Here is a 19,977-nt window from a genome sequence, read left to right as displayed (position 1 = left end):
ATTCCAGTTATCTCCCTTGTGGGTCACCAGCATTCCCTCATTTCTTTGTGCTTCTAGATTTTAGGGTTTGTGCCAGGACCAATAGTCCTTTATGCTTTAAATTTAAAAAGATTTTTTTTTTAAATCTTAGTATGTTTATGTGTTTTATCTGCATGTATGTCTGTGCACCACATGTGTGCCTGGTGCCTTCAGGGGCCAGAAGAAGGCATCCAATCCCTTGGAACTGGAACTACAGATAGTTATGAGCCATTGTGTGGGTGCTGAGAATTGAACCCTAGTCCCATGGATGAACAACCAGTGCTCTTAACCACTGAGCCATCTCCCTAGCCCCCCTAAATTTTTTTTAAAATATTATTTCTATTTTAAGTGTACATGTGTTTTCCTGCATATGTGTCTGTATATTGTGTGTGTGCCTGGGGCCAATGGAGGCCAGAAGAGGGTATTACCTAGGAACTGGAGTTATACGGGGTTGTGAGCTGCCATATATATGGGTGCTGGGAGTCAAATTTGGGTCCTCTGGAAGAACAGCCAGTGCTCTTCACTTCTGAGCCATCTGCTCTGTCCTTTATGCTTTTATAGCATCTGCATATGGGATCTACTTCTTTAAAGTTTCGATTAGACTTATCTCTGGTTCTTGGTTGTATTAGTCAAAGTTGATAGAGAAATAAATGGTACGTATTATTAGATTGGCTCACAAGGTAGGTGTGTGTGTGTGTGTGTGTGTGTGTGTGTGTGTGTGTGTGTGTGTGTGTGTGTGTGTGTGCGCGCGCTCGCGCATACCTGCCTGCCTGCCTGATCTGTGTCAGTGTCTGGATTTGTTCAATTGGTTCAAATAATTACATACTGTAGAGGCTGGAAAAATTCTGATATGGCTGCCTGCAGCCATATCAGAATGGTATCGTTTCTAAACTTCAGAGAATGAAGTATGATGATGATATAGTCTTGAGTCAAGGCTAGAGGCCCAAGAGTCCTCTAGTTCAGGATGGAAGGGGAGGTTGGTCTAAATCTCAGATACAAAGATCAAGTAACCTGAAATGATGTCCTACAATGATGGTGATGGCAGCAGCAGAAAAAAGTCTATTCTGGGAGGGAGGGGGGAGAGAGAGAGAGAGAGAGAGAGAGAGAGAGAGAGAGAGAGAGAGAGAGAGAGAGAGAGAGAGAGATTGAGATTACACAAGCATGAGATTTCACAAGCATGGTATGATTACCCTTCTCCTACTTTTCTTTTTTTCTGCGTGTCCAGAGAATTGCATGGTGCCTTCCCCTAATCAGGGCTAGTCATCCTCACTTAGGTGATTCACCTGCTAGTCTTTCAGGAAACACTCTCACAGATGCACTAGAAGTATGCTTTACTAATGAGCGTCAGTAACAGGTTGACACCTTAGATTAGCCTCCTTATTGAGACTCCTCTCTCTTCTCTTTTATGAGCTTCATTGTGTATCTAATTTTTCATGGGTGTCCATTTAATTTAACATTTCTTGAGTGTATGATATAATTGGGAATGTTGGCACATTGCAGATGTGGAGGTCGGGTGACCACCTCAGGGTTTGGTCTTTACTCGCCATCTTGTTTGAGCAGGGTGTGTTTTTGTTAGCTGCTGCACACACCAGGCTAGCTTGCTGGTGAACTCCTGGGGCGTCTCCTGTCTCTGCTCCATCTTTCTGTAGGAACACTTGAGTTACAAATGTGTGCTACCATGCACAGCTTTCTGTGGGTTTCGGGGATCTGAACTCAGTTCTTACCCTTGTATGGCTTGTGCTCTTCCTGCTGACTCAGCGTTTCTGTGTTGCACTGTTGTATGTGTGCTGCTCTTTGTTATCTCTGCTTACTCTGTTGACAAAACCTTATGTATATATGGACTATTTTGAAGCTTTATTCAGTTATAAGTACATATGGACTATTTTGAAGCTTTGTTCAGTGACTCGTTATCAAACAATTTTTTAGTATACACTTTGAAAGATGAATGAAATAGTTTAACTATCATTGCCAAATATCTCAGAAACTTGTAACTTTATTCTTTATACAAATGATTGTGAGCCATTATTTGTATGCTGGAAATCAAACCCAGGTAATATGGTTGTGATACATTTCAGAATCCTTTATTATAGAATAAAAATATATAGTTTGTTTTCAGTTTAATAAGTCTTGTATATGTCAGTTTACCTTATCAAACTTGTATGTAGTTTTATTTTAAAGGTTTTTTTTTTTTTTCCTCCTAGGATGTGCTGTTATGTGTTAGCATCTCTAGGAATGGTACCAGAAGCCTGTGTCACCACATCTAGCTGGTGACACTATTAATATGGCTTTGGTAATTACTCATTTTTCATCATTCTTTATTTCTCTTCATCTGCCTTAGTATGGAGTATTCTCTTTCTGTTTTTCCATTACCTTTAATTTTTTAGTACTCCACTGAATTAACAGCAGCAGCCATAAGGTAAAATACTAGAAAGGATAAGAGAGAGAAAGAATGAGGGCCTGGAGAGATGGCTTAGTGACAAGAGCACTGGCTACTTTCCCCAAGGACTTAGGTTCAGTTTTCAACATCCACATGTTGTCTCACAACTGCCTGTAACTCCAGTTTGAGGAGTTTGAGGGGACCCAGTGCCTTCATCTGGTCTGCATTCGAAAGATGCCCCGATTACCCCCGGAGCAGGGGCTGTCAGAGTGTCCCGTAGCTCTCCATTCTAACTTTCTGCATTTACTTTGCTTCACTTTGATCAGTTGTTTTTAATTTTCAGTCTCGTGGTAGAATGTTTGTTCCAGTACCCACTAAACTTATTAATTCTTGGAGTCATCTGCAGAAACAGTTCAGTTTTAACTTATTTGTTCTCCAGCTTAGGGTAATTTTTTCACACTGGTTCACATAACTTTGGCATGTAAAGTAGGGCCTCACTGTGTACATCTGATACATCCTTAAGAACTGAGAGGAAATTTTCAGGGGAGAGAGCATGGCAAAGCTTTCAGAAAGTATTTGCCACAAGTGAAGGTGCCTTACTGAACTGCACCAAAGAGGTCAAGGTACTGCCATCATTAACTGATGTAGTAAGGACTTTGCCAAATGTTATTACATATAACATTTAGTCAGAAAAACAGTTTATCTAGCAGTAGAACAGACCCAGTGAATCCTTTGGATGGTGTAGTGATTATTAAATCTTTTCCAGTTTTTTTTTTTTTTAAATAATGATTTAAGGTGTTTTTGCAAGTTGTCACTAATATCTGGTTATTCTCATCAGTAGAGTTCCTGGTGGGATTTTAGTAAATATTCTCATAGTTTTAAAGGTAAACATGTATTTGTATAAAGCATTTTTTGTTAAATATTGCTGGTGACCTTTAGAAGCAAATTAAATGTATCATCTGTAAAAATGGCAATCTTGCCAAAAGCAATCTACAGATTCAATGCAATCCCCATCAAAATCTCAGCACAATTCTTCACAGACCTTGAAAAAACAATTCTCAACTTTATATGGAAAAACAAAAGACCCAGGATAGCCAAAATAACCCTGTACAATAAAAGAACTTCCGGAGGCATCACCATCCCTGATTTCAAGCTCTATTATGGAGCTATAGTCCTGAAAACAGCTTGGTATTGGCACAAAAATAGACAGGTAGACCAATGGAATCAAGTTGAAAACCCTGATATTAACCGGCACACCTATGAACACCTGATTTTTGACAAAGAAGCTAAAGCTATACAATGGAATAAAGAAAGCATCTTCAACAAATGGTGCTGGCATAACTGGATGCTGGCATGTAGAAGACTGCAGATAGATCCATGCCTGTTGACATGCACAAAACTTAAGTCTAAATGGATCAAAGACCTCAACATAAACTCAGCCACACTGAACTTATTAGAAGAGAAAGTAGGAAATACCCTTGAATGAATTGGTACAGGAGACTGCTTCCTGAACATAACACCAGTAGCACAGACACTGAGATCAATAATTAATAAATGGGACCTCCTGAAACAGAGAAGCTTCCGTAAGGCAAAGGACACAGTCAATAAGACAAAACGACAACCCATGGATTGGGAAAAGATATTCACCAACCCCACATCTGACAGAGGGCTGATCTCCAAAATTTACAAAGAACTCAAGAAGCTAGTCTCCAAAACACCAAACAATCCAATTAAAAAGTGGGGTACAGAACTAAATAGACAATTCTCAATAGAGGAATCTAAAATGGCTGAAAGACATATAAGAAAGTGTTCAACATCCTTAGCCATCATGGAAATGCAAATCAAAACAACTCTGAGATACCCTATTACTCCTGTCAGAATGGCTAAAATCAAAAACACCAATGACAGTTTATGCTGGAGAGGATGTGGAGAAAGGGGAACACTCCTCCACTGCTGGTGGGAATGCCAACCCTTACAGCCACTTTGGAATTCTGTATGGCTATTCCTCAGGAAAATGGGAATCAGTCGGCCACAAGATCCAGCAATTCCACTCTTAGGCATATACATAAAAGAAGGACATTCTTACAACAAGGACATCTGTTCAGCGATGTTCATCGAAGCATTATATGTAGTAGCCAGAAACTGGAAGCAGCCTAGATGCCCCTCAACTGAAGAATGTATCTGCTTCTTTTAAATGCATTGGAGAAAGAGGAAACGTTTAAGTAGTTGACTTGTCAGTCTTAGGGCTCTACTACTGAGTTTCTAAACTCTGAACTATAATAACATAGTCTTTTAATTTTCCTAGACATTGTGATAGAGTGTTCAGTAATTTGATAACTCTCAGCCTAGTTTTGGTTCATTTTCTTTATATTGCTAAAAGTAGCATATTATAGCAAGAAAATTGTATACCCATATATAGACATATATTAGTTACTGCACTTTGTTCCTTCTCACAAACATTCTTTGTTTTAGACTTCTAATTCAGCCTCAGGACAAAACAGATTGTGAACTACTGTACACTAGTTTTGTGATCCTGTGATATAGTTGAGGTTAAGCTTATTTTATGTGTAGGTGCTGGATACTGAAATTGTTTTGGGTTAGCTTTTGTTTTCAGTTTAATAAATCTTGTATATGCCAGTTTACCTTATCAAACTTGTTTATAGTTTTATTTTAAAGGTGTATTGATGTTTGATTTATGGATTAATAGCTCATCTATCTGAAATTTATAATTCAATGGTTTTGATATCTTAAGAATTGTAAAATGTATATAATATCAATTTGGCATTTTTTCCTTTTTGTGATTGGTGGTGTTTTTGAGACAGAGTCATGTATCACCAGCAGGCATTGACCTTGCTGTGTGGCTGAGGATGACCTTGAGTTCCTGGTCCTCTTGTATCTACTTCATAAGTGCTGGAATTGCAGGTGTGCACTGCTGTGCCTGGTTCCATTGTAACCATTTTAAATGTACATTTCAGAGGCATTATATTCATGACATTGTATAACCGTTATTTCAAAAAAATGCATCATTATACCAAAGTGAAATCCTATAATCATTTGACATCAGTTCCCTGTTCCTCCTCCTCTTTAACTCCTGGTGATAAACTCTATTTTCAGTCTCTCTGAATTTTCCCATTTTAGGTATTTAATAGAAGTTAAGTCACATAATATCTGATATCTGACTTATTTTACTTAGAATGTTTTTAAGATCCAGCTATATGGTAGCATATATCAGACTTTTATTTCATTTTGAGGCTGAATGATAATTGCACCGTATGTATTATGTGTTAATCGTACCTTTTCCTAATGCATTCATTTTTGATAGCTTGCATTGTTTTCACCTTTTGGCTGTTGTGAATAATAATGTAGTGAGCCTTGCTAAGCAAGTATCTTCTTTCAGTTCTTTTAGATATCTAGAAGTGCAATTGTTGGGTCATATGGTGAATCTATTTTTAGTTTTTGAGGAGCCATCTGTTTTTCAAAGCAGCACCTCCAGCAATCTGTAAATGTCTGATTTTCCCACACTCTTATAAACATTTGTTATTTTGATTTAATTTTATTTAATTATTTAATAAAACCCTATAGTCTGAAGTGGTAACTCATTGTGGTTAGGTCTGCATTTCTCTTTTGGCTAGTGGTGGTGGACATCTTTTCATGGGTTTGTTTGCTATTTACATACCTTGTTTGGAGAAATGTTATTCTAACTGATTTTGAATCCTATATTTTTGTTACTGTGTTTTTATATGTTTTAGTATTAATCCTTTATTTGATATATGTCTTGCAATGTTTTTACTATTTCCACCTCTCTTGACAATGTCTTAATAGCGTCTTACAATAAAAGCTTAAATTTTGATGACTATTAATTTGTATTTTACTATATATTACGTTAAAATGAGCTCCATAAACATAATCTTAAACAAGAGTAGAAATATATATTACAACAAAATTGACCTTAAATCTGTATCAATAAACCAAAATACATAACAGTGTATTCATTTCTGTATTATATCCCCCTTTTTTTTCTTTAGAGATTGACTGTGACCCTTAATCATTTTTTGCGGTATATTTGTTTCACATATAAGAAATCATTGCCATATTTGATGTCATACAGATTTCCCATGTTTTATTCTACAACTTTTAGTTTTAGCTTTAAAATTTTTTCCATACAATATATTCTGATCATACTTTCCTCTCTCCTATCTCCTCTCAGATCCTCCTCACCTACCCAACTCCATGTCATTTTATTTTAGGCCTTTGACTTATTTCACGTTAGTTTTGTGTATGTTATAAAGTAAGGACACAAGTTCATTTCGTGTGTGTGTTCATGCTCGTGCATGCATGTGTGCAGGTGCATATGGAGGTCAGGTTGGTGTCAAGTATCTTCAGTCATTCTTCACATTATTTTAAAATATTTACATACATACATATGTATGCCCAGTTATATTGACTTTTGTTTTCTCTTTGGATTATCCTTGCACTCAATTTAAAATCAGTTGAACACTTAGGAGAATGTGTGTTTCTCAGGTGGTTGATTTATTCTGTTGAACCATATGTCTTTATACTAGTAGCATACTGTTTTGGCTATTGTAGTTTTGTAGTGGGTTTTAAAATGATGTGAGACATCTCTTATTTACAGATTGTTTTGGCTATTTATTCTACATTGAAATTTCATATGAACTTTAGGGTAGGTTTTTCTGTTTTTATCAGAAGTGCCATTATAATGTTGTGGGTATAGTCCTGACTCAGTTGCTTGGGTGTCATGGCATTTTAGCAGTATTATATCTTTTCAATCCAGAATATGGAATGTCTTTACATTCACTTAGACTGCATTTCATTTTTTTAAAGCAACATTTTATACTTTTCAGTATACAAGTGTTTCACCTCCCTTGTTAAACTTATTCCTAATTACTTTATTGTTTTTGTTTGTTTAAGAACAGGGTCTCTCTATGTAAATTTGTTTGAGTTGAAACTCTCTTATATAGTCAAAGCTGGCTTCAAACTCAGAGTGATCAGCCCACTTCTGCCTACCAAATGCTGGGATTAAAAGATACAACACCAATTCTGACTGGTTTATTTCATTCCAAATGTAACTTAAATATTTTCTAATTATTTATTGCAAATAAATAGAAAATCTCCATTCCTCCTCTTACTTCTTGAGTCAAAGTTTAAGTTGTCCAGGCTGGCTTGATCTCAGTCTATAGCCTAGGCAGGCCTTAGACTTGTGATCCTTAGCCCTCTGTGTAGCTGTGTAGGCCTGTACCATTAGCCTGCTGTTACAAACTGATTCTTACTTACATCTGACAATTAACTGATGCAAAGTATACAATTTAATGTGTTTAGTTCACTCATGGTTGTGTTATTATCACCGCAGCTCAATTTTAGGCCTTTTTTTTTTTTTTTGTCACATCCCAAGAAAATTCTATATCCATTAGCTGTCATATAAAGGACACTAGCCCTAAGCAACAACTAATCTACTTTTTGTTTATAGGTTTCCTATAAAGTATGAAATATAAAGTATAAAATGCAGCTGACTTTTGTGTATTGTATTGACTTTATATCCTGTAGCTTTGTGGGATTCCTTTATTTACTTTGCATTTCCCATAATCTTTAGTGTTTTCATGCCACCTGCAAACATTTTCTCCTATCCTGTTTAGATAGCTTTCATTATTTCTTTATGTTTTCTTTATTTTTATCTACTTGCTCAGGCTTTCACTTGTAGTCTTGTGCTGGATACAAGTGACCAAAGCCAGGCATTTTTTCCATGTTTCCATGTTTTCCAGGTCACTTGATCTTGGGGAAACTTTTCTTCATTGACTGAAATTCTGCAAGTGCATGAGCCTTGAAGTCTGAGTTTTGGTATCATTTGATGTTTTGGATTTTTATTTCTCACATGTAATTTTGATTTAATACTTTCTTTACTTTTTATAGAAGTTGAATCTTGGTTTTAAAACTTTATATTTTGAAAATCTGAATCTACTGAAGAGTCATGATTAGGATGTGTTGTCGAATTCAGTCTTAGACTCAACAGTATGCATTGAAGAATCATCCATATCTTTCTGTGGCTTGATACTTCATGTCTTTTGTATGTATGAATAATATCCCTTTGAATGAGTGTCCCACAAAATGCAAGCAGTATGTATGTTTGGCAGGTAAAACAACTGTAGACTTTTTAAAAAGGAAAATTGAGGTGTTAGAAGTTTCAAGAACAGCTTAATGAACTTCCATATACTTTTCTAGATTGATCTGTTTTGCTTTGTTTTTGGACATTGTGTCATATTTGTGCCATTATTTGTTCTTTCTATACACAAACATGAATACCTTATTTTGCCGAACCTTCAAAGGGTAAATTATTGATACCACGACTCTGTAACTTCACATAGTTCTTCATCTAGTTCCTTAGAATAAAGATACTGTCTTGCATTGCTTTGTAGTATAATTATCAACTTAACATATAACTTTGTAATATTTAAAAATTTTTAAAATTAGATTTACACACGTGTGTGCTCCATTTATGTCCTTTAGTGGCTTGTGTGGTGTCAGAGGACAATTGCTGGAGTCTGTTACCTTCTTTTACCACATGGTTTCTGGGGATTGAATTCAGGTCAAGCTTGGTGAAGAGTGCCCTTGCCCTCTGAGCCATTTTATCTGTTCTGGTATAATAATTTTATTTACTGTTCATCCAAAATTGAAATTTAACTATTGTCCCACTAATACTGTACATTAACCTCCATTTTAAATGTTTTGATTCAGAATCCAGTCCATAATTATTCTCTGCATTTAGTTGCCTTGTCAGTGAGGAACAACAGGCTTCATCTTTCATGTTATTGCTCCATTTTGAAACTTGTCATGCCACAAGTCATTTATTCTGTAGTCTTGGTCCCTCATTCAAGTTTGTCCAGTTGTTTGCTGCTAACTGGCGTCTGATGACTTTCCTTGGGCAGTTGCAGGGTCCACTGTGATGCTGCATTGCTACCTACTGCTCCCACTTGGAGTCACTACTTACTTCTGGGTGGCGTTGGTTACGGCTCTTTTTCCAGGACCATGGGTCTTCCAGAAGAATGACAAATAGAAAGCTTCATTTGGATGCTGTATATTCTCTTTGCTCCTGGGAGATACCTGTGTGCCAGTGGTTTCTTCTGTGCCTTCAGAGTGTGTCATGGCATGCCATTTTTTTTTTTTATTGGAACTTGTAAAGCTGTTAACAATTGGTGGTGTCTTTGTGGAAGACTAACACCCTGATTCAGGTGGATCTCTGTGAGTTCAAGGCCAGTCTCGTCTACAGAGTGAGTTTCAGGATAGGCTCCAAAGCTACACAGAGAAACCCTGTCTTGAAAAACCAAAAAAAAAAAAAAAAAAAAAAAAAAAGAAAAAGCAGTTTTTATAAAAAATCTTTTTAAGTCCTTTAAAATTAAAAAAAAACTACTTTGTGGATGCTGTGTGCATATCTGTTTGTGGGTATGTACATTAGAGTGCTGATGCCCTTTGAGGACAGAGGCATTAGATATCTCTGGAGTTAGGCAGTTGTGAGCTGCCTAGTGTGGGTGCTGGACCAAATTTGGGTCGTATGGAAGAGCAGTATGGGTTCTTAGACACTGAGCAACCTCTCCAGCCCCAAGCTTTTCTTTTATGTGCTTATTTTCAAATTAAGCGATTTAATTCACTTTGCTTTGTCTTTATGTGTTGAATTCTATTGATGTGGGATGGGTTGGGTGCACACAGGGTCTCTCTTACCCTCTCTTCAGGATGCTTCTGTGCTCCTGAACTACTTGCAGCGTTTCTTTAAAGCAGACTGTGTCAGACTGGGCTGAAATTTTATTTCCTTTTTTGTAAGTACTTGTCTAATCTATATCCCCCAAATTTTGACATGGAATACTTTTTTTGTGTTTCTAATTATTTCTTCCTTTTAATTTCAGAGGTTTTTTGCATTTCTGGTTGTCTTTTATTGATTTGTGGTCAATTGCATGACATACATATGATTTGGTTTTCATGTTTTTGATATTTGAGTTTTATTGGCAGTGGTTTTACAGCTTGATATCATCAAAATCTATAGAATTGAATGTGTATAAAGATAATATTTTCCAGCTATTACAGTGCTATATATGTATGTTATTCAAATATATTGTCTTTTTGGGGGTCTGTTTGAGGTATCAGTTACACAGAGAGATTTGAAATAAAATGTCTTTCCAGAAAGGTGTGATTATTCTACATTTTGACTTTTGTATTTTGAGATTATATTACTGGTTACATACATGTTTATCATCTCATTATGATTAGTTGGACTTTTGTTTTTGCTCTAATGTCTATATCTAAATTTGAAAATGACTTATTTTATCCCTGGAGGTGAGGAGGTTAATGTCAGTTAGCCTCTGCTCTCTTTGCTGGCATTCTGTGTAAATCCAGTTTAGAATTCTACAGAATAGATTCACAGAAAACTAGAAAGGATCAAGTAAACATGTAATTGGAAGAATGGTAGTGTATTTGCAGACTTTCAATAATGATAACAAAAAACAGTAAAAATAGATCGTTAAAAACAAGTACTGGAAAACAAACAAAAAACAAAACCAGTACTGAGCTGGGCGGTAGTTGTGCACGCCTTAATCCCAGCACTCGGGAGGCAGAGGCAGGTGAATCTCTGTGAGTTCGAGGTTAGCCTGGTCTACAAAGCTACACAGAGAAACCATGTCTTGAAAAACCAAAAACCAAAACCAAAAACCGGTACTGGCCATTAAGTAAGGATTATACACATTGTCTATATGGTAGAGTTTTGAAAACAAAAGAATGATATTAGTAACCTGATTCATAATTTTTTAAATTTTCATGTAATACATAATTCATAAAAATTACATACTAATTACATGGTTGTCATTTGTAGAATTAGAAAACATGAAACACAGTCATTTGACAACATGAAATGAATCAGTTATCAAAAGTCCACTGAAAAGACACACATGCTAGATGTTTTGCTAGAACCTGAAGTCATGGTCCGATGTATTGTCTTTTAAGGTTTTATTGATGTATTTTTCACACATTTTTAAACAAACTGGAATGATGATGTGCAGTGAACAGCAAAGGAATGAAAACTTGCAGGCTTAGTGAGCTGGGCTCCTCATTGGTGCCAAACTAGATGCACACAGTACAGAGGAAAGAGAATTATAGACAAAAATTTGTTTATAAACACAGAAGGAAAACTTCTAAATTAAATCAAAGCAGAAAAATTTCAGCTGTGCATTGAAAGAACCTTTAAAGTCAAAAGAAAGGTTTATCTAAAAAAAAAAAAAAAAAAAAAAAAGGAGGGGGTTCAAGTTCTTAAGGCTACCTAAGTAGTAGCATGCCCTGTTAAGACTATGAAAAAAGAGAACAAGGAGTTCAGAGTCAAGGAACAGTTCCAGCAGTTAAACATTACTGTGCCGCTCAGTAATATTGTTGCCAAATTAGGTATATTTAGTTAGTAAACAATAAGAGAATCCTGTTAATTTTTATTTCCCCCATTTTTGTAGTGTATACAATGATTTTTTAAAATTAGTAATTTTCAGTCATCCACACTGAAAATTTTTGCTTTTTATTTTTTCTTTTCATATTAGTATCTTTTTTTCTTTTTGAGACAGGGTTTCTCTGTGGCTTTGGGGGCTGTCCTGGCACTAGCTCTTGTAGACCAGGCTGGCCTCGAACTCACAGAGATCCACCTGCCTCTGACTTCTGAGTGCTGGGACTAAAGGCTTGAACCACCACCGCCCAGCCATATTAATATCTTTAGCAACTTTTAAAGTCCTTGACAAACTGGCAGTATTGAAGTAAATTATGTTTTAAGGCAGAGTAACTGAAATTTGATTCTGATGAGCACATGGTTGTTAAAATGTTTTGGCAAAGGTAAAAGGATGGGTGTCTTAAGAAGAAATAAAGGATCGTGTATTTCTACACAGAAGTATGTTCCCTAAAGCATAAGGCAAAGTAGTGCTGTAGAATTACATATGAGAAATGAGAATCTGACAAGTGTACAGATTTTGTGGAAGCATATAGTATTAACATAAATAGGCTGTGTATATATTAGTGTCTCAGAAGTTCAGTTTACTGTTCACTTATTCAAAGTTGTCTTTTCATCTGTACATGTACATACATGTCCTTGCACACTCATACGCACCTGCATATGCAAACATGCAAAACACACACACACACACACCTGTCACCCTAGCACTTCTAAAGGTAGAGGCAGGAGAATTACAGATTTGCCTGGGCTACACAGTGAGTTGAAGGCCAGTAGGGGCTACATGCCTAAGACCCTGTCTCAATAAAAAAAAAAAAATGAATAAATGACAAAAATGATAATGCCTTTTTATACTAGTTAATTTATGCTTCTATAGTTTGGTAAGATTTTTAAAGGTTCTTTGGTTTAGTTTTTTATTATACTTTGAATTTTTACTGTTTAAGAAATATTCATATATTTGTATCACGGTTCATTAAAGTAACTGATATTCTTTTGTTTCAGCTAAACCATTTACTTCTAAAGTGAAGCAAATGCGATTACACAGAGAAGACTTTGAAATATTAAAGGTGATTGGTCGAGGAGCTTTTGGGGAGGTAAGAGATGATTTTTATAGAATGTTTGCTAATTGTTTTATAAAACAATGGTGAGCGATATTTACTTGCAGTTATAATTGATATGGCTGATCAGAAAATAGATTAAAGTTGTGAATGAAACATTTTGCATGGAATGCAAACATTGTTTTCTGTGATGCTTCTTCTTTTAATGTGTACTGAATTTTGTTTCTAGTTTCTTTCCTTCTCGTGCCAAGGCCACACTATCTAATGCTACTTCATCTCCTAAGAAATCTGTTAGAGTTTCTTCCTCCTGATCCTGCTCTTTTCTCTTCTTGTGTTTTCATAGTACTTTAGAATCTAGTTTTTACACACACACACACACACACACACACACACACACACACACACACACACACACACACACACACACACACACACACTCTCTCTCTCTCTCTCCCTCCCTCTCTCTCTCTCTCTCTCTCTCTCTCGCGCGCGCGCGCGCGCGCGCGCGCATGCGCATGCATACACAGAGCCGGGTCTGGGGGAGGGGCAAGAGAGCAAGCTACAGAGATCTGAAATTTGGGTTAGGATACCATTAAAACTGGAGATGAGTTTATAATTAATTGAAAATTTAAGATTGAGTCAGCTAAACCATGCACAAGATATGTGTCTCCTTTTATGTAGGGCTTTATAAGATTGTAGTTTCAGTCAGCATAGAGGAGTCCACATCTTTTAGCAGGTTTGCTAGATGTATGGTATTCCTGAGGCTATTTTAATTAAAATGGCTTAAGTTTTCTAATTGTTGAAAATTCAAATGATTGCAATTAGCTGAATTTTATTTATTAACCTCATGGCTAGTCATTGTATTAATTTTACTTTTAAAATCGGGAAATGTCATGAATTTTAATAAAATGCTTCGTCTGTATCTGTTGAGATACTAGTCAGTTTTCTCTTTTATTTGGATAATGTGTTGAACTTCATTTATTAATTTCAAATGTTAAATTAACTGTATGTATAAAATGATTCCAGCTTGGTTGTTTATTACCCTTTTTTATGCGTCAGTACATTTGGCATGCTTTTAAAAATGTGTGTATCTAAGTTTTTTTGGGCAGAAACTGGCCTGTAATTTTCTTTTAGTACCTCCATCAGCTTTTGGGGTCTTGGTTCTGCTGGTCTCATGGGAGGAGTGTTCCCTCTCTCAGTTTTTTCTGCAGGCTCCTGAAGTAACTGCAACTTTCCTTATATGCTTCTCAGGTTCCACAGGTGAAGCCTTCCCAGCCTGGAATTCATTACTGAGAGAGTCAATATGTTTAATTTTTACAATAGAGTTTTAAAAATTATGTGTCAGTTTATTCGCCTTACATAATTTTTAGAACTTAGTACTATATTGATCCGTTATTGATTCATATAGTCAAATGAATGGTTGATCTCACTTTTAAATTTGTCTTGGTAGGGAGTTGTCAGTTTTCTTTTTTCTTTTCTTTTTTTTTTTTGATGAATTAACTTTTAGCCTCTTCAGTTTTGTTGTTGTAGATTAACTCCCACTTTTTAATGTTTTATTTTCCTTGGCATTAACTTGCTGTCCATTCTTCTAATGTACTGAAGTGGATAGTTTAGAATATTGGTTTCTAGTTCTTTCAGAGTGTGCATTCTCCTCCAAGCAGTGCTGTCTTGCTACCATTATTGTTTGCTCCAGTTAGCAGTGTGGTTTTACATTTTCAGTGTGTTTTGGTTTGTATCCATGAGTTTCGAAGTTCATGTAAGAACCTCAAGGATTTTCTGGTTATATTTACACCATTGAGTTATAATGTGATCAGAGCTGAGATAGCATATCTTGTGTGATTGGAATTTATTAGGTCAAATTCATTAATTTAGCTATTTACAATTTTCTTTTTGATTGTTTTCTCTTGAGCTGCCATTTCCTAAGAAAGGGGTTGGCTTATTTATTTATTTCATTTTTTCTTGACACTTTCTTTTTTTTCCTTGACCTATTTCTTCCTGAGACAATTTTTCTTTTATTATTTCTTTAAGTTTTTGCTGATAACAAATACAATCATTTGTCTTCTTAATGATGAACTCTTGTGTCATTATAGAATGTTCTTGTTATCTCTGTGATGCTCTTTGACATATATTAGTCTGATATTAGTAGAAATATTTTAACTGTTGGTAGCATTTACATTAACTATCCATCTGAATTCTTTTAGTTTCTTTCCTGTAGCCTTATAGTATATTCTCTACTAAGTGGAATCCGAATTCCTTGCTAGCCTTCCCCTCTCTTACTATAGATTTATGTGACCTGAATTTTAATTCTATATTAATAGAGTTATTTACTATATATTCTTGTTTCTAGCTTCTATACTCAATATTGTGCTTATGTATCACACCCTTGTAAACTTTTTGTCTGTCCTTTGACATTTATGATCTCTTTATTTTCTCATGTCTCTGCTTTCTCTCTGTGCATGTATGTACATGTGTGTGTATGTGTGTGTGTACCATGGCATGCATCTAGAGGTCTGGAGGGCAGCTGTGCGAATGATTTCTCTGTTTCCATCAAGTGTGTTTCTGGAAATTGAACTCAGATCATCAGGCTTGGCAGCGAGTGCCTTTCCCACTGAGCTGTCATGCTGGCTCTGCATCCTAGTTTTCCACTTGCTTGCTCACAGTATTTCTTCCTATGACTAGGCCTTATGTTTGTTTTAGTCATAATAGTGTTGTTGGTTGCTAGAGTTACTTACAGTTTTTGGCTGTTCAGAATATCGCTGTCAGAAATATTCTTATTTACATCCTTTGGTGAGGTATAAGCATTCATTTATGTTTTATATAAACCTAGGGATGGAATTCCTGTGTCCTGGGGTAGGCATAGTTAGCTTTAATAGACAGTGCCAAATAATTTTCTAAGTCCTGAGTCATACTCTCTGTAACACTAGTCTCATTTTCCTAACTTAAGCCACTTTTGGTAGGTATGTAGTGGTGTTCATTGTGACCCCATTTTGCATTTTTTGTTAAGTCTTATTAAAGCTCAATAACTTTTTGTGTTCTTTTATATAATGTGAATATCCTTCGGACAAGTAAACATTTTTGGATTAGGGAGATAAGAGTTGAATGTTATTAGTATATTCTGGATTTACATGATTTTATGGTTATATATGTATAGAAAGTGGTTTGGGTTTTCCTTTCCTGGTAGATCTTGTATTGAAATAAAATTCAATAATTAAACTGTAATGATTAGTGATTTTTGTGTTTAAGAACTTTTTCCTAACCCAAAGATGATGAATATTTTCCTTAAAAAAAGACATTTCATTTAATTGTATGAGTGGTTTGTCTGCATGTATGTATGTGCACTGTGTTGCCTGGTGCCTGAACAGGCCATGAGAAGGTGTTAGATCTCTGGAACTGGAGTTACTGAAGGTTGTGAGCCTCCATGTGGTGGCTGGGAACTGAACCCAGGTCCTCTGCAAAAGCAGCAAGTGTTTGAAACTTCTAATCCATCATTCCACCTGCTGTCATCTTCTTAGAAATTCTTCCTAGAAAGTGCCGGGCATGATGATGCACACTTATAATCCTGGCACTTGGCTGAGGCAGGAGTTAAGCACCAATCTTGGCTATCTAGTGAGTTTGAGGCTAGCCTGGGCTACATGGGACCCTGTCTCAAACTCCCCTCACCCCCAAAAGAAATTACTTCTGTAGTCTTTAAAAACTTTTAAGTCTGTGTTTGTTATTCAATTGGTATTGATTATTTTATGTTTTCTGAAGTATTGTTTACACATACTTTGCTTTTATTGAATTACTCTTGCTAGCACTTTGATAAAGAAAAAAAATCACCTGGCTTTGTAACTGCATGTGTGTTGTGTGCTGCCTGTTCTCTTTTTCACATGATCTTGCTTGTGCCAGCCGCACAATACATTGATTCCCGTGGCTTTGCACTAAAAAGTGTAGAGCAGGCAATGAATAGTGTGAGAGTGCGGGCTGTGTTAGTGATTCTGGGGCTTTGTGTCTTAGAACTAGTGTGTTCAGTTTCCACCAGGCCAACTAGTTTGGAGCTGAGTCATTGAGTAGATAGTTTGGGAAAGCTGACATCTAATACTATTAAATCTAGTTCACAGACAAGGAGTTTCTCTTTGGAAAAATCTGTGTGCATATGGTGGAGCACTGGTGTAACAGTGTGTCTTGAATTCGGGTGTTGCACCTCAGGTGTTGAATATTGCCTTCCACTATGTTTGAGACCAGGTCTCTTTGTTGTTTGAGGCTCTATACTTAGCTAGCTGATTCTGAGCTACTAGGGGTTCTTTTTCACCTCCCATCTGGCTATAGGAGCACTGAACTCACAGATTGCTACCAAGCTCAGCTTTACATGGGTCCTAGGGATTTGAACTCTGACCCTCATACTTGCATGGTTAGAACTTTACCCATTGAGCCAGTTTCCTCAGCCCTCTTGCTTTTTAAGGTCTGATTTATTTAAGTTTTAGATTGTAGGTATTATGCATAGTTTGTTAAATTTATTCCAAGTGTTGATGCTTTTTTGATTTGATGGCAAATGACTATACACTTTTTATATCAAGCATTATGTTTCTGATATATAGGTACAATTGATTTTTATTTCCTCCTTGTATTTCCTGATGTCATGTTTTGGTCATTTGTTTGAGAAGGACAGTTTCTTTTTTTTTACCTTTACAGATTGTACCTTCCATTTCTTTATCTTGACTTGCAGTATCTACTTAGATGGCTAATGTGGTGTTGGGCTTGTGTCACCAGGTGGATACACTTACCCTCCACTGAAATTTAGGGAGGAGTTTGTTTTAAAAGGATTTAGATTTAAGGATTTTAAGACTTTAATGATTTATTGTTCACTTTAAATATGATGCTAATTGTAGCTGTTTTGGTAGATGTACACTGTCTAATTAAAGAATTGTTCTAATATTAGTTTCTGAAGGTTTAAAATTTTAATCATTAATCAGTGCATCTACTGAAATAATTGTACGGATTTTACATTTTATTTACTTATTATGATCTATTTTGATTTTTATTCACTTATTAATTGAATTATTTGGTGTTTTTGTATATGTATATATATTTAGCTCTATGAGTTCTTTTTATAATCTGGATATTAATCACATCAGATTAATAGCTAGTACATACTTCCCCTCATTCTGTAGGATGTCTCTTACATTTGTGTGCAATGTTTCTTTTGCTGGGCAGAATCTTCTTAACTTGATTCAGTCCCATTTGTCATTACTTATATTATTTCATGAGCTGTTAAGAGTCTTGTCACAATACCCTTGGCTTTGTCAATATTTTGAAGTATTTTGCTTGTTTTCCTTCAGACTTTGACCCATTTTAATGGATGCTTATGGAGAAACAGAGTTAAAAACCCAGTCTTGTTTTGTTTACATGTGAATATCCAGTATTCCTAGCACCATTTGTTGAAGAGACTGCCTTTTTCTCCAAAGTAAACTTTGCTATATCCGCAGAATATCAGATGGCTATAGCTGCAAGGGTTTGGTGCTGGTTCCTCTTTTTAATCTATCAGTTAAGTATGGCCCTTGACCTGGTTAGTTTCATGTCATCTTGACACAAGCTAGAGTCATCTGAAAGGGGGGAAGGGAAACTCAATTGAGAAAATGCCTCCATAAGGTCCAGCTCTAGGGAATTTTCTTAATTAGTGATTGAAGGGTGAGGGCTCAGCCCATTGTGGGAAGTACCATCTCTGGACTGGTGGTCCTGGGTTCTATAAGAAAACAGGATGAGTGAGGTAACCCAGATACAGAAAGACAAATATGGTATGTACTCACTCATAAGTGGATATTAGACATAGAGTAAAGGACAACCAGCCTACAATTCACAACTCCAGAGAAGCTAGGAAACAAGGAGGACCCTAAGAGACATACATGGACACCCCCCCACCCCAAGAAGGGGGAAGGGACAAGAGCTCCTGAACAAATTGGGAGCATGGGGGGAGGGGAGAGGGAGGAAGGAGAAAGAGGAGGAGAGAAGGGGAGTGGGAGTAGAATATGAGGGATCAGGAAGGTCCAGTTTGGGGCAAGAATAGAGAAAGAGAGCACAGAGTTACCTTGATAGAGGGAGCCCTTATGGGCTTAATGAGAAATCTGGCACTAGGGAAACCGCCAGTAATCCACAAGGATGGCCCCAACTAAGAATCTAAGCAATAGTGGAGAGGCTACCTTAAATGCCTTTCCCTATAATGAATTTGATGACTAACTTATATTCCATCCTAGAGCCTTCATTCAGTAGCTGATGGGAGCAAAGCAGACACCTACAGCTAAGCACTGAGCAGAACTCCTGGAGTCCAGTTGTAGAGAGTGAGGAGTGATGAGCAAAGGGGTCAAGACCATGTTGGAGAAACCCACAGAAGCAGCTGACCTGAGCAAGTGGGAGCTCACAGACCCCAGTCTGACAGCTGGGGAACCTGCATAAAACCACACCAGGCCCCCTGAATGTGGGAGTTATTTGGGGGGCTTGATAACTCTATGGTGCTTCTGGTAGTGGAGCCAGTATTTATCCCTGGTGCATGAATGGGCCTTTTGAAGCCCATTCCCTGTAGAGGGATACTCTTTCAACCTAGATACAGGGGGGAGGGCCTAGGTCTTGCCCCAAATGATGTGACAGACTTTGATGATCCCCCATGGGAGGCCTCAGCCTGTCTGAGGCGTGGATAGGGGGTGGGATGGTGGGGGGAATGGGAGGATGGGAGGGAGAGGCAACTGGGATTGGCATGTAAAATAAGATTGCTTTTAATTTTAATACAAAAAAGGAAAGAAAATAGGGTAGCAAGCCATGAACAGCAAGTCAGTAAGCAGCACTCCTCCATGGCCTCTGCATCAGTTCCTGCCTCCAGGTTTCTACCCTGATCAAGTTCCTACCTTGGTTTCTTTTCAGTGATGGACTACAATGTGGAAGTGTAAGCCAAATAAATCCTTTCCTTTCCAAGTTGCTTTTGGTCATGGTGTTTCATTGAAGCAATAGAAACCCCGACTAAGACAGCACTGTAACATAATATGAAGTAAAGTATTGTGATACTTGCAGCATAGATT

General features: G+C 36.8%; 1 protein-coding gene across 4 annotated transcripts in view; it reads left to right on the top strand.

The window, feature by feature from the left end:
- Cdc42bpa (CDC42 binding protein kinase alpha) overlaps window positions 1–19,977 on the top strand; it is a 184,316-nt gene that overhangs the window by 23,712 nt on the left and 140,627 nt on the right. For all 4 annotated transcript variants that reach the window (XM_027418850.2, XM_027418849.2, XM_035445642.1 and 1 more), the window contains one exon: window positions 12,876–12,967. In XM_027418850.2, the coding sequence (XP_027274651.1) occupies window positions 12,876–12,967 (92 nt within the window). Of the gene's footprint in view, window positions 1–12,875; window positions 12,968–19,977 lie in introns of those variants that run through there.

This window comes from Cricetulus griseus, chromosome 5 (genome assembly GCF_003668045.3).
Source record: "Cricetulus griseus strain 17A/GY chromosome 5, alternate assembly CriGri-PICRH-1.0, whole genome shotgun sequence".
NCBI lineage: Eukaryota > Metazoa > Chordata > Mammalia > Rodentia > Cricetidae > Cricetulus > Cricetulus griseus.
Note: the sequence above shows the minus strand (reverse complement) of the source record. Positions and strands in the feature narration are given on the sequence as shown.